The sequence below is a fragment of the Ahaetulla prasina genome, chromosome 16, assembly GCF_028640845.1.
Source record: "Ahaetulla prasina isolate Xishuangbanna chromosome 16, ASM2864084v1, whole genome shotgun sequence".
NCBI lineage: Eukaryota > Metazoa > Chordata > Lepidosauria > Squamata > Colubridae > Ahaetulla > Ahaetulla prasina.
This window is the reverse complement of record NC_080554.1, coordinates 10,939,847-10,955,063: the sequence shown is the minus strand read 5'-3', so window position 1 is coordinate 10,955,063 and position 15,217 is coordinate 10,939,847. Positions and strand designations below refer to the sequence as shown.

Sequence of the window (15,217 nt, the reverse complement as noted above, 5' to 3'; positions counted from 1 at the left end):
TGGAGAAATAAGTTTAACATATTAACAAGAGTTGGAAGGGACCTTATAGGTCATCTAGCCCAACCCGCCCCCGCCCAAGCAGAAGACCCTACACCATTTCTGACTCTCTTCTTGAAAACCTCCAGTGATGAAGCTCCCACAACTTCAGAAGGCAATTTCTGTTCCATTGGTTGATTGTTCTCGCTGTCAGAAAGTTCCTCCTTATTTCCAGGTTGAATCTCTCCGTGATCAGTTTCCATCCATTATTCCTTGTCTGGCCTTCAGGTGCTTTGAAAAATAGTTTGACCCCACTTCTCTCTGTGGCAGCCCCTCAAATATTGGAAGATGCTATCCTGTCTCCCCTGGTCCTTCTTTTCACTAGACCAACTGTTCTGTCCCCCTTCGCCTCCGTCCGAGCGATGGCTTAATTAGCCGGCACTATCAGCTCTGGCAGCAAAATAGCGAGTATCTGCCAAGTGTCTCTGTTATCTCCCTCGACGCCGTTGAGTCACCGGGAACAAATTTCAGCTCTTAGTTAATCAGTTGATTTGCCTGCTACGAAGAGGCACAGCAGCTCTTGCTGCCTTTATATCCTGTGGGGTGTGGCTCCATGACTCAGCACTTCCTAGGCCTGCCCACCCCTGCTTCTGTTGTTCCCGCCTCTCCTGCCTACAAAACCTAGGGTCCAGCCAGGCCTGATTGCCATCAGCTGGGTCTGGAGGCGTGGCCTGGGGGGGAAAGAGTCAGGGGACGGAGGCCTCGTTATCTCCTCCACCTGGCCTGTTTCTGGCTCCTGGAGCTGAGCCAGGGAAGTTGGTGCTCCCGAGGTAAGTCCTGATGGCCCTTCCCCCTCACTTTCCAAGTCACTTTCTGGCAGGAGGCCCAGCTCGGGGGGGGGGGGGCGCAGACACAACACCAACCATGCCCAGTTTATGCAACTGTTCATCGTATGTTTTAGTCTCTGGTCCCTTAATCAGCCTGGTTTCTCTTCTCTGCACTTTTTGTTGAGCTTCTCTTCTTTGTGGCAGCCCCTCAAATACGGGAATATTGCTATCATGCCACCCCTAGTCCTTCTTTTCATTAGACTAGAAGACAGACCCAATACCTGCAACTGGATTGTGGGTTTTTTTGCAGGGGTGAAATGTAAAATTTGTTACTACCAGTTCTGTGGGCATGGCTTGGTGGGTGTGGGGTAATGTGACTGGGTGGGCATGGCCAATTATTTTTTTTTTACTTTTAAAAGCATTTTTTCTACAAGCACTTCGGCTGAAGAGGTTGTAAAAAAATGCTTTTAAAAGCCTGTGATAATCAGACAATCCCAGCTGAGTTGCCTGATCGCCAGAACCTTTTAAAAGCATTTTTTCTACCATCTCTTCAGCCAAAGAACTTGTAGAAAAAAATGCTTTTAAAAGGCTCTGATGATCCCAGCTGAGTTGCACGATCATCAAAGGCTTTTTTTTTTAACTTTTAAAAGCATTTTTTCGACCAAAGAAAAAAATGCTTTTAAAAGTAAAAAAAAAAACACCCTTTGATGATCGCGCGGCTCAGCTAGGGCTGCGGGGGTGGGGGGGAAGGGATTTTTGATCTAAACTGGTTCTCCAAACCACCCGCCACCATCACTACCGGATTGGATGACCCGGTCCAAACTGGGAGCATTTCACCCCTGGTTTTTTGCATGTTTTAACCTCCCTTCCCGCAGGCCTCTTTGTTGCTCTTCTCTGCCTTCTTTCCAGAGTCTCAATATCATTATTATTTTTTTGTAGTGTGGTGGCCAGAACTGGATGCTTTTTCCGTTGAACTTTAAGTGGGAAGGAGAGTTATGAGGGTTTATCGTGGGTTGCAATCCTGGTGCACATTTGTGACCTGTGGTAGTGGATGGTTCTAGTGACCCAGAGTGGTGAGGATGGAGGTTGGCCTTCCCTGGTGGCTCCTGGTCTCAAACATTGCCTTGCCTTTCCCTTCGTGTCCATCTTCTGCAGCCCTTGGGGGCAAGCAGTGGTTTTATGGTGTCTTAAAAGGCAGAGGTCTGATAAGATCTCAAGATACGGTCTGAACGAAAGCATGGATGTATTCAGGAGGCTGGGAACGACCAAGGAAGCCTTTGATTTTTTTTTCTTTTAAGGCCAATTTTAAGACCCCTCTGGAGTTGTGAAAGATCAGAAGTTCTAAGCGTGGTTCCCCTAGGAGAAAAAACGTCAAGAAGGGCCTTTGAACAGAGAAAAGAGGGAGATTTGAGTCATGTACTCAAGCGTCACTCGTTGTTGTTCTGACCGAGGCTTCCTGAGACAATATAAAGCAGGGGTCTCCAACCTTGGCAACTTTAAGACTTGTGGACTTCAACTCCCAGCAAAGCTGGCTGAGGAACTCTGGGAGTTGAAGTCCACAAGTCTTAAAGTTGCCAAGGTTGGAGACCCCTGGTATAAAGCAAACATGTCAGCGTTCCAGGAAAAAAAACTCCAAGTAAAAACTCCGAAGCAAGCATCTTTCAAAGTTCTATTTACTAGGAAAGGTAAACTGGCACATCTGGGAAAACCAGAATCGGAAAGTTTCTGAGGGTTTCCCCTCAGTAAATCAAACCCCCCAAAACCATCCCCTCACTCCGCAGTCGATCACATGCTCTGATCACCATCTGTCCCACCTCGAGACAGCACTCCGACCGTTCCTTCTCCAGATGCAGGATAGGCCTGACCTTGACCCCGACAGGAAGAATGTTATTATGTCTAAAGACAACCCCTCTACTAAATCTCCCCCTCCTACTTTCCCACACATGAGAAAGTGGCAGCACGGAAGCTTCCGGTCTAATATGGCTTCCAAAGCTGACAACACGATTAGTCCCAAAAACCCTCTTTTTCTTTCAACGGCTGTGAATTCTCTTCATTCATGAGTCACAAATAGTTGGTAAAGAGTCCGACAGAAGTCTGCTACAGTCCTTCGGGATAAGGCTGATAAGCACCCACCTTTATCTCCCTTATCACGCTGCCAAAAAAACTAATTGGCAATTAGCTTTGCAAAGCCACACGGAGCACAGAGTCAAAACTCTGAATATAATATACAAATGGATGAAGACTATTGCTTAACACAATGTAAGCCGCCCTGAGTCTTCGGAGAAGGGCGGGATATAAATGCAAATAAATAAATAAATAAATAAATAAATAAATAAATAAATAAATAAATAAATAAATAAATAAATAAATAAATAAATAAATAAATAAATAAATAAATAAATAAATAAAAAATAAAATAAATAAATAAAATAAATAAATAAATAAAACGGAGCTGCAGAATTTAAACCGACCAGCATGAACAAAGTTGCTTCCTACAAAGGCTCCTCCTTTATGTCTTATGGGAGGGGTCAATCGTCTCCAAGCCTTACTCCCGAGTCTCCCCTTTTTGTCTTAACTGTTCTTGCTTTTTGGCAGCTCTGCGCATGCACGCACTGGGAACAGGCTCCCCCTGTTCCTCTGCCTCACTGATGTCCGACTCTGGAGGCTCCAGAGTCAGTACATAACTCCCAGATGGCCCTGACCCCATCTCTGCCTCCGACGCAGAGCCCTCGTCCGAGTCTTCCCCAGACTCCAGGACTGGCCCATGTTCCTCCCCAGCCTCCTCACTGTCCGACTCTACTGCCAGCTCTGCAGGATGCTGGCGGACCACTATGAACAGTGGAAGGAATGGCAATCAGAAGGCGACAAAGAAGCAACAGGCACAACTGGACCGATCCAAAGGATGAAGAACAACATGCAAGCTCCAGAGAAGAAAAGACTCTGAACTCAATAGTTGTCTAAATATACTGGGAACATTACAGACACACAAGGTTTTATTAGGGAAAAACCACACAGCATCCTATGTTAATTGCAAACGGCCCTTCGTGGGAAGGAATTGGGACAAAAGGAGAAGGCGGAATAGAGAGAGTTTTCTATTATTGCTTCCATTTCAAAAAAAAGAAAAAGAAAACAAAAAAGCCCACAGCAAAATTGGACAGCAAACGATAAATTCCGGGAAATTCAGACTGACTATCTCTAGCCGGCTATCTCTGCCTCTTCTGAAAATCTTGGATTCAGAGCCAAACTAGATAAACCTTCAAATTCACACAGTTGCAAAAGTCCAGCTTGCCGGCAAAAGGTGGGAGAATTAGAAATTCAGCCGCCACAAAACCACATTGGTCATCTGCCAACCACATTCAAATTCTTAGATGGTCCCAACGGGAGAGAGAGAGGCATAATTGTTGCTTTGAGTAGAGTAGAGTAGAGTAGAGTAGAGTAGAGTAGAGTAGAGGAGAGGAGAGGAGAAGAGAAGAGAAGAGAAGAGAAGAGAAGAGAAGAGAAGAGAAGAGAAGAGAAGAGAAGAGAAGAGAAGAGAAGAGAAGAGAAGAGAAGAGAAGAGAAGAGAAGAGAATTAGAACAGAATATAGAGTAGGATAGAATGGAATGGAATAAATAGAATAGAATAGAATAGAATAGAATAGAATAGAATAGAATAGAATAGAATAGAATAGAATAGAATAGAATAGAATAGAACAGAAATTGGAATAGACTAGAAAAGAAAAGAAATCGGAATAGAATAAAATGCAGAATAGAATAGAATGCAGAATAGAATAGGATAGAATAATATAGTATAGTTAGAATAGAAAAAAAATCGGAATAGAATAGAAAAGAAATCGGAATAGAATAGAATAGAAATCAGAAGAGAAGAAAAGAGAATTGGAATAGAATAGAATAGAATAATAGAATAGAATAGAATAGAATAGAATAGAATAGAATAGAATAGAATAGAATAGAATAGAATAGAATATGGGATGGGATGGGATGGGATATGGGATAGAACAGAACAGAACAGAATAGAATAGAATAGAATATGGAATGGGATAGGATAGGATAGGATGGTATAGAATAGAATAGAATAGAATAGAATAGAATAGAATAGAATAGAATAGAATAGAATAGAACAGAATTCTTTATTGGCCAAGTGTGATTGGACACACAACGAATTTGTCTTTGGTGCATACGCTCTCAATGTACATAAGGAGAATAAATACATTCATCAAGAATAAAAAGATACAACACTTAGTGATAGTCAAAGTTACTAAATAAGCTATCCAATCGTACTAGGAAACAAATAAAACCGATCTAAATTGAAGATACAAGCAACATGGTTATAGTCATTTAGTGGGAAGAGATAGATACTTGTAAGGAAGAGAAGAAGAAAAGTAATACAGACTTAGTGAATTATTAAGTTTGCTATGTCAGTCCCGTAACATTTGGATTGCTTGCTTCCCAACCGATTTTCAACCTGCTGTCTTAAAACAATCACACCCACCCAAAAAATGCAGAGCAAACAGGCCCGGAGGAAAAATTCAACATCTTCCTCCTAAGATCTCCAGTCCTAGGAATGCGTGCCATCAATCATTCCTTACCCCATCCCTATCGCATTCAGGAGTTTACTAACAGGTAGCAACTTCCGAGGAGAGGGTGGCAAAAGGTTTACATACACACACACACACTGTTTCAAACAGCTGAAGTTTTCGTCCCCCTTTTTCACCCTACCTGAACCGGAGTCTCCTGGGCTGGCATTGAGAGCCACCAGCAACGCCAAGGGTAGGAAGGCAGCCCACGAGCCTGGAAACAGAAAAGGAAATAATTAGGGGTGGGTGGGAGGAAGGTAGGGGTGGGTGGGTGGGTGGGGAGCCTGGAACTGGCCTGGGACTTACATTGCATTGTGCAGGAGAGAAAGAAGGAAGGAGGGAAGGAAGGAAGGAAGGAGGGAGGGAGGATCAGCCTGGTTCCACCAGGCAGCTGAGCGGACTCCTGGGCTTTTTCCTCCAAGACAGCCTGGTCTCCACCTTCTTCCAAAACTCCTCCTTCTCCTTGTCAAAGAGCCTTTGCATCTGCTTGGTTGCAGGAGCCTGGGTGGCCTTTTGTGCCAAGCGCTGGGCAAAATACCTTTGGCAGGAAAAAAACAAAACAAAACACCAAACCAAACCCTGAAGCTTGGAGAAGCCCAGGAAGCTTCGTTTGAGCAGGGGTGATGGGCTGGGCTAGAAGACCTCCAAGGTCCCTCCCAGCTCTATTCAGTCCTGAATGTTCTCCGGATGCCCAGCCCTTTCTCTCCAAGATATGGTCTCTCTTTCTCTCTCTCTCCCCCACCCCACCCCACTCCTGGGTCCTAGCCAGGATGATAAGCAGCCATCCGCTTTTGTGGGGGTTTTTTTTGACTCCAGACTTCAGGAAGCGATGGGGACTTTTGGGGGACCCCTTTGGTCACCGCAGGCTTGGGGTTGCATGTGGCACGCTTCACCCTAAGCTCCTGATGAGCTTTCTCATCGCTTGCTTGCCCAGGGAAGGGTGGTCGAGAATAATAACTTCCTTAGGAAGACTGGACCTGGGTATCAAATCTTCTTAGCTGCCCTGGCTTGGATCGATGGTTTCGAAATGCCCAAATCCTCACCACCCTTGGAGACCCAGTCTCAGCCGTGGTGGGCCACTATCTGTGAGAGGAAGCACAATTGGGCTTGCCAAGAAGGCAGTCTAAATTAAAGGTAAAGGTTCCCCTCGCACATCTGTGCTAGTCGTTCCCCACTCTAGGGGGCGGTGCTCATCTCTGTTACAAAGCCGAAGAGCCAACGCTGTCCGAAGACGTCTCCGTGGTCATGTGGCTGGCATGACTCAACGCCAAAGGCGCACGAAACGCTGTTCCCTTCCCACCAAAGGTGGTCCCTGTTGCATTTTTTACCTGCTTTCGAACTGCTAGGTTGGCAGAAGCTGGGACAAGTCACGGGAGCTCACCCCGTCACGCGGCACCAGGGATTCGAACTACTGAACTGCTGACCTTCTGATCGACAAGCTCAGCATCTTGGCCAATGAGCCACTGCCTCCCCTGCAGTATAAGTGAAGCATGGACTAATGTAATTTCAAGAAAATGTATAGTTATATTTGAAAGAGATGGAAAAAAATACACTGTATTTTGTAGGGAAATGGAAATTTATATACAACAACGAAAATAAAAAGATGGACGGAAAGAGAAGCGGAGAGTTGAAGGGAGGGAGGGGAGGGGAGGAAAGGAGAGGAGGGGAGAAAGGCAGAGGGGAGAGGAGAAGGAAGGAGACAGAAGAAGAGGGAAGCAGAGAGGGGAAAGGAGAGGGGAAGTGGAGGGGAGGAGAGTGAAGAGAAGGAGAGGGAAAGGGAAGGGAGGGAAGTAGGGAGGGGAGAGGAGAAGGAGAAGGAGAGGGGGAAGGAGAGGGAAGTGGAGTGGAGGAAAGGAGTAGGAGAAAGGGAAGGAGAGGGAAGCGGAGAAGAGGAGAGGGGAGAGAAGGAGAGGAAAAGGGAGGAGAGGGAAGTAGGGAGGGGAGAAGAGAAGGAGAAAGGGAAGGGAGGAGGAGGAGGAGAGGAGAAGGAAGGAGAGGGAAGTGGAGAAGAGAGGAGAGAAGGAGAGGAAAGGGAGGGAGGGAAGTAGGGAGGAGAGGAGAAGGAGAGAGGGAGGGAGGAGAGGGAAGGAGAGGAAGTGGAGAGAGGAGAGAAGGAGAGGAAAAGGAGGAGGAGGAGAGGAGAAGGAGAGAGGGAGGGAGGAGGAGGAGAGGCGAAAGGGAAGGAGAGGAAAGTGGAGAAGAGAGGGGAGAGAAGGAGAGGAAAAGGGAAGGGAGGAAAGTAGGGAGGGGAGAGGAGAAGGAGAGAGGGAAGGGGAGGGGAGGAGAGGAGAAGGAAGGAGAAGGAAGGAGACGGAAAGAGATGGAAAGAGACGGACTGTTGTTGTAAAATGGAAAATGTGATGTATTATAAAGGAAAATGCACAATAAAAACATTAAAAAGAAATAAATGAAGGATGGACAGGCAGGGGATGGGCCCGTTCTCAGCGCCTCCCTACTTTTCCTTGAAGTCCTAGAAAACAAAATTCTTAGCCGACCCAAACTCAGAACTGATGCTCCCTTTGGACAGCTGTTTTCCCTTGGTGTCATCCGCTCAGCAGATGTTTGATTTTGTGGTTGTCTTCTGATTTCTGGATTGTTGTGGTCCCTGGTGGGTGGGGTGTTTGGTCTCAGCCAGGTTCTCTTAGGAGGCATTTAGGAGCTCTGCGTTGAACCCGCAATTGGGAAGAGAAAGCTTTAAGGCTCCTCTTATTGCTTTCCCCTTCCCGGTCTGAACAATTCTCCTTGCCTAAGGATATTTTTCTCTTCCTCCCCCACCCTCTTTCTCTCTCTCTCTCTCTCTCTCTCTCTTTCTTGTGGCATTCTTTCTAACCAGCAGTAAATTCCAAGGAGGAACAATGGAAAGACATTTCGCAAAAGAATGAAGCCGCAGGGCTTTGGGGCAAAAAAACAAACAAACAATATTTCAAAAGGTTGGCATCTCTGGCTAGACTCCAGAATAGCATGTGCCAACTGGATGGCATCCAGATGGGATGGAACTACCAAGATCACCCCAGATGGGGACTGCAGCCAAGAAATTAAAAGAGGCTTGCTCCCGGGGAGGAAAGCTGTGGCAAATCTAGACAGCGTACTAAAAAGCAGAGACATCACCCTGCCAACAAAAGTGCGTATAGTTACCAGTTGTGATGGATGACTGTGAAAGTTGGACCATAAGGAAGGCTGAGCACCAAAGAATGGAGGCCATTGAACTCTGGTGCTGGAGAAGACTCCTGCGAGTCCCTTGGACTGCAAGGCGATCCAACCGGTCTGTCGTGTCCTACTCCTCCGCCGACGGCCGGGTCAGGGAAGTCCGTATCAAGCGTGCCTCTGCAGCTCTGCCAAAGTCTTATCAGAGTTCTCAAGGCAGGTAGGAGACCAGGAAGTGACTTCAGCAATCCAAGTTAGACTTTGCCTGACTGTTGTGTCTTGCCCGCCCTCAGAGCAGCCGGGGCCTTCTTATCTGCTCCCGAACACGGAGGAATGTATGCCTCCCGGCCCCAGTCCTGGCTCCATGCCCAGACAAACTGCAGAAGAAGGAGCACCTCCCGGCCCCAGCCCTGGCTCCATGCCCAGGCAAACGGAGCAGCTAGACCCCTCCCCCTCCTCCACAGCATGTGAGCCTGAGGAGGGTTTATTCCCAACAGCTGATTGGAGTGACCCTCGCATCAGAAGATTGGATAGGCGGAGGCAACAGAAGGAAGGGAGGGGCAGGCCTTAATGAGTGCTGAGTCATGGAGCCACACCCCATGGCCTATATAAAGGATCTGCTTTCTGGCAGTCTCTGAGTCAGGCAAAGTCGAACTTATCTTGCTGAAGTCACTTACTGGTCTCCTGCCTGCTCTGAGGACTTTGCTAGGACTTTGGGCAGAGCTGCAGAGGCAAGCCTGATTCGGATTTCCCTGACCCGGCCGTCAGCGGAGGAGTGGGACACGACACTGACTCAGAGAATGCCAGAAAGCAGATCCTTTATATAGGCCATGGGGTGTGGCTCCATGACTCAGCACTTATCCAGGCCTGCCCCTCCCTTCCTTTTGTTGACGTCGCCTCTCTACTCTCCAGAAGCGAGGATCTCTCCAGCCTCCAGCTGTTGGTAATCTTAGCTCATGACTGGCTTCACATTCTTCAGGTTCACATGCTGTGGGGGAAGGGTTTAGTTGCTCCGTTTGCCTGGGCATGGTGCCAGGACTGGGGGCTGAAGGCATGTCAGGCCCTTCGTCTTGCTCGGCCTGTCCGGGCATGGTGCCAGGGCTGGGGGCTGGAGGCATTCCAGGACATTCTTCCGAACTATCAGCGTCCAGCAGGAGATAAGAGGGACCCGGCTGCGGCAGGGGGAGCGAGCGAGACACAACACGGTCAGTCCTAGAGGAGATCAACCCTGACTGCTCTTCAGAAGGCCAGATCCTGAAGAGGAAACTGAAATACTTTGGCCACCTAATGAGAAGGAAGGACTCCCTGGAAAAGAGCCTCATGCTGGGAATTGTGGAGGGCAAAAGAAGAAGGGGACGACAGAGAACGAGGTGGCTGGATGGAGTCACTGAAGCAATCGGCATGAGCTTAAATGGACTCCGGAGGATGGTAGAAGACAGGAAGGCCTGGAGTAACGTGGTCCATGGGGTCGCGATGGGTCGGACACGACTTCGCAACTAAAAACAAGAGTTCCCAGCGTTCCCAGCAGCTGTTAATGCCGGCACATCTGGTCCAGAACCAGTGGTGGGATTCAGATAATTTAACAACCAGTTCTCTGCCCTAATGATATCTTCCAACAACCAGTTCTCCAAACAGCTCAGAAAGTTAACAACCGGTTCTCCCGAAGTGGTGCGAACTGGCTGAATCCCACCACTGTCCAGAACCGTTGCTTTCAACAAGATGGATAGTGTGTGGAAAGGTGCTTTGTTAATCTTAAACCCTTTAGATGAAAAACAGATCAGGGGTCTGGAGTTTACTCTGCTACGAAGTTTGGGATTTGAAAATCTTTTTCTGCACCTGGTCCTAGGATGATCACAAAGTCCTGGGGGTTTGCATGAAATCCATCGGGTGGCTCTTCAAATAATCTGATTATTTGGACCGACCTCACTCAATCTCTTTCAGCCTCAGCAAAGAGCTTTTTTTTTTCTCTGCCAAGTTTTTAAATTTTAAAATATTATCTTTACAGTCTTTTCAAATGGAATTGAGTTTAAGCATTTAGCATCTTTCTTTCTTTCTTTCTTTCTTTCTTTCTTTCTTTCTTTCTTTCTTTCTTTCTTTCTTTCTTTCTTTCTTTTTCTTTCTTTTTTCTCTTCTTCTTCCTCCTCCTCCTCCTTCTTCTGCTTCTTCTTCTCCTCTTCCTCTCACTCCTCTCCCCTCCCACTCCTCTTCTTCTTCTCTTTCTCCTTCTCCTTCTCCTTCTCCTTCTCCTTCTCCTTCTCCTTCTCCTTCTCCTTCTTCCTCTTCCTCTTCCTCTTCCTCCTCTTCCTCCTCTTCCTCCTCCTTTTCCTCTTCTTCTTCTTCTTCTCCTTCTCCTTCTCCTTCTTCCTCTTCTTCTTCCTCTTCCTCTCCTCCTCCTCCTCCTCCTCCTCCTCCTCCTCCTCCTCCTCCTCCTCCTCCTCCTCCTCCTCCTCCTCTTCCTCCTCCTCCTCCTCCTCCTTTTTCTTCCAACCCAAATCCTCATATCAATGTTTTCTCTTTCCATATTTTTCCTTTTGCTTATCAGATGACCCTCACTCTGTCAAGGACCTTGGAGTACTCATCTCAAACTATCTAAGTGTCTACTGTTAACCTCACCCCATTCTTAAGAGGTCTGTAAGGGGCGTGCATAAGAGCACCAGCGTGCCTACCGTCCCTGTCCTAATGTTCCCTTTAGTTGTCTTCATTTTAGAATAGAATAGAATAGAATTTTTATTGGCCAAGTGTGATTGGACACACAAGGAATTTGTCTTGGTGCATATGCTCTCAGTGTACATAAAAGAAAAGATACGTTCATCAAGGTACAACATTTACAACACAATTGATGGTCAATATATCAATATAAATCATAAGGATTGCCAGCAACAAGTTATAGTCATACAGTCATAAGTGGAAAGAGATTGGTGATGGGAACTATGAAACGATTAATAGTAGTGCAGATTCAGTAAATAGTCTGACAGTGTTGAGGGAATTATTTGTTTAGCAGAGTGATGGCCTTCGGGAAAAAACTGTTCTTGTGTCTAGTTGTTCTGGTGTGCAGTGCTCTATAGCTGCTTTGAGGGTAGGAGTTGAAACAGTTTATGTCCAGGATGCGAGGGATCTGCAAATATTTTCACGGCCCTCTTCTTGATTCGTGCAGTATACAGGTCCTCAATGGAAGGCAAGTTGGTAGCAATTATTTTTCTGCAGTTCTAATTATCCTCTGAAGTCTGTGTTTTTCTTGTTGGGTTGCAGAACCGAACCAGACAGTTATAGAGGTGCAAATGACAGACTCAATAATTCCTCTGTAGAATTGGATCAGCAGCTCCTTGGGCAGTTTGAGCTTACTGAGTTGGCGCAGAAAGAACATTCTTTGTTGTCCTTTTTAATGATGTTTTTGATGTTAGCTGTCCATTTGAGATCTTGCGATATGATAGAACCCAGAAATTTGAAGGTTTCTACTGTTGATACTGTGTTGTCAAGTATTGTGAGAGGTGGAAGTATGGAAGGGTTTTTCCTAAAGTCTACCACCATTTCTACGGTTTTGAATGTGTTCAGTTCCAGATTGTTTTGGTTGCACCACAAGGCTAGTTGTTCGACCTCTCGCCTATATGCGGATTCGTCATTGTCTCGAATGAGACCAATCACTGTTGTGTCATCTGCGAACTTCAGTAGCTTAACAAATGGATCATTGGAGATGCAGTCATTGGTATACAGAGAGAAGAGAAGTGGGGAGAGCACACAGCCTTGGGGGGCCCCTGTGCTAATTGTACAGGTATTTGATGTGATCTTGCTTAGCTTCACCTGCTGCTTCCTGTTTGTTAGGAAGCTTGTGATCCACTTACAAGTCTGTTCCGGTACCTGTAGCTGGTTTAGCTTAGTTAGAAGAATGTCTGGAATGATGGTATTGAATGCTGAACTAAAGTCTACAAAAAGGACCCTTGCATAGGTCTTTGGAGACTCAAGATGTTGTAGGATGTAGTGCAGAGCCATATTAACAGCATCATCTGTAGATCTGTTTGCTCGGTATGCAAATTGCAAGGGGTCTAAGAGCGGATTCGTGATGGTTTTCAGGTAGGAAAGCACTAGCCTTTCAAAGGTTTTCATGACTACAGATGTTAGAGCAACTGGTCTGTATTCAATTCATGCTTATATATATTATTTAATACGTATTTCACAAAATAAATAAATAAAATGAATAAGTGCCAGAGTTCACTGGCTCACTTAATTGCTAAAAAAGCATTAAGAGTTGTTAACCTAATCTTGCATAGCTTCTTCTCAGGTAATATTGAACTGCAAACAAGGGCATGCAAAACCTTTGCCAGACCAATTCTTGAATACAGCTCATCTGTCTGGAACCTGCATTGCATATCAGACATTAATACAATCAAACGAGTCCAGAGATATTTCACGAGAAGAGTCCTCCACTCCTCTGCTCGCAACAAAACACCTTATGCCACCAGACTCCAAATTTTGGGCTTAGACAACTTGGAATTTTCCTGTCTTCGGACTGACCTAAGTGTGGTACATAAAATCATCTGCTACAATGTCTTACCAGCCAATGACTACTTCAGCTTCAAACAAAGCAATACGAGAGCACACAATAGATGCAAACTCATGGTAAACCGATCCAAACTAGACTGCAGCAAATACGACTTCAGCAACAGAGTGGTCAACGCCTGGAATGCCCTTCCTGACTCTGTGATTTCTTCCCCCAATCCCCAAAACTTTAACCTTAGACTGTCTACTGTAGACCTCACCCAGTGGTGAAATCCAAATTTTTTTACTACCGGTTCTGTGGGCGTGGCTTGGTGGGCATGGCATGGGTAGGATACTGCAAAATCTCCATTCCCTCCCCAGTTTGGGGGAAGGATATTGCAAAATCTCCATTCCCTCCCCACTCCAGGGGAAGGATAATCTCCATTCCCTCCCCACTCCAGGGGAAGGATATTGCAAAATCTCCATTCCCTCTCCACTCCAGGGGAAGGATATTGCAAAATCTCCATTCCCTCCCCACTCCAGGGGAAGGATATTGCAAAATCTCCATTCCCACCTCATTCTGGGGCCAGCCAGAGGTGGCATTTACCGGTTCTTCGAACTATTCCATATTTCCGCGACCGGTTCTCCAGAACCTGTCAGAACCTGCTGAATTTCACCCCTGACCTCACCCCATTCCTAAGAGGTCTGTAAGGGGCGTGCATAAGCGCACCAGCGTGCCTACTGTCCCTGCCCTAATGTTTTCTTTTATTCCCATCCTTTTCATGTATTTATAATTATGTTTACACTTGTATCTGTCATAAAAATACATGCTTGACGAAATAAATAAAATAAAAATAAATAAATAAATGTCCCTTTAAGAGAGTGCGAGGTTTTTTGGGTTTGTTTTTTTTTAGAGAATCCTTGCTTTATTTATGGAAAGGGCTAAACCACTAACCCCTTGATTGGACTATTTTATTCTCTAGTGCCAGGCTGCCTTAAATGTGGTGGAGGTGAGTGGGTTTTGGGCCAGCTTGGAGAAATAGATAAAGTGGCCTTTGGGGCAACTTTTAAGAGCAAGAGGAAGAAAAAAAAAAAACTTCATGTATTTATTAAAGCAGTTTGTAGGAAAAGGGCTCTTTAGGACCATTTGTTTATCTCTAAGGCGGAGAACTGTTCGCAAGGAAGTGAGTGTTTAGTTAAGTCAACCCAGGGCTGTTCTCTGCTGAACTATCAGGAATTCAGACTATTTCTGATTGCATTTGGGGCTGTAGTAAAAGCTTACACATCTTACTAGCCTTCTCCCTTCCCTTCTTTTTCCTTCCCTTTCTCCTTCGCTTCCCTTTCTCCTTCCCTTTCTTTCCCTTTCTCCTTCCTTCCTTTTTCCATCCTTCCCTTTTTCCATCCTTCCCTTTCTCCTTCCCTTTCTCCTTCCTTCCTTCCTTCCTTCCTTCTTTTCTCCTTTCTCCTTTCCTTTCCTTCCTGTTCCTTCCCTTTCTCTTTCCCTTCCCTTTCTCCTTCCCTTCCCTTCCCTTCCTTTTCTTTCCCTTTCTCCTTCCTTTTCTTTCCTCTCCTTTTCTTTTCCTTTCTCCTTCCTTTCTTTTCTTCCTTTCTCCTCCCTTCCTTCCTTCCTCCTTCCCTTTCTTTTCCTTCTTTTCTCCTTCCTTCCTTTCTCTCTCTCCTCCCTTCCTTCTTTTCCTTCCTTCCTTCCTTTCTCCTTTCTCCTTCCCTTTCTTTCCCTTTCTCCTTCCTTCCTTTTTTCATCCTTCCCTTTTTCCATCCTTCCCTTTCTCCTTCCCTTTCTCCTTTGCTTCCCTCCCTTTCTTTCTCCTTCCCTTCCCTCCCTTTCTCCTTTCCTTTCCTTCCTGTTCCTTCCCTTTCTCTTTCCCTTCCCTTTCTCCTTCCCTTCCCTTCCCTTCCTTTTCTTTCCCTTTCTCCTTCCTTTTCTTTCCTCTCCCTTTCCTTTCTCCTTCCTTTCTTTTTCTTCCCTTTCTCCTCCCTTCCCTTCCCTTCCTCCTTCCCTTTCTTTTCCTTCTTTTTCTCCTTCCCTTCCCTTTTTCTCTCCTCTCTCCTCCCCTTTCCTTCTTTCCCCAGTAGAAAAAAAGTACAAATAGAACAAACCAAAATGACCCCTCTCTTGGAACAAAAGAGAAACAAGCAGCTGTGTAGCCCTTTGCAATAAAAACAATATTTTCCCTTTCATGCGGCACCGTCAGAGGGGAC

General features: G+C 45.9%; 1 protein-coding gene across 2 annotated transcripts in view; it reads right to left on the bottom strand.

The window, feature by feature from the left end:
* PTGS1 (prostaglandin-endoperoxide synthase 1) overlaps positions 1–7,070 on the bottom strand; it is a 37,418-nt gene extending 30,348 nt beyond the window's left edge. For both annotated transcript variants that reach the window (XR_009152290.1, XM_058159177.1), the window contains exons 1-3: positions 6,709–7,070; positions 5,687–5,918; positions 5,523–5,594 (exon numbers count right to left, since the gene is read on the bottom strand). Coding sequence is in view for 1 of the 2 variants with exons in the window: in XM_058159177.1 (XP_058015160.1) it covers positions 5,523–5,594; positions 5,687–5,693 (79 nt within the window). In the remaining variant the exon portion in view is untranslated. The remainder of the gene's footprint in view (positions 1–5,522; positions 5,595–5,686; positions 5,919–6,708) is intronic.
* Positions 7,071–15,217: the final 8,147 nt, after the last annotated feature.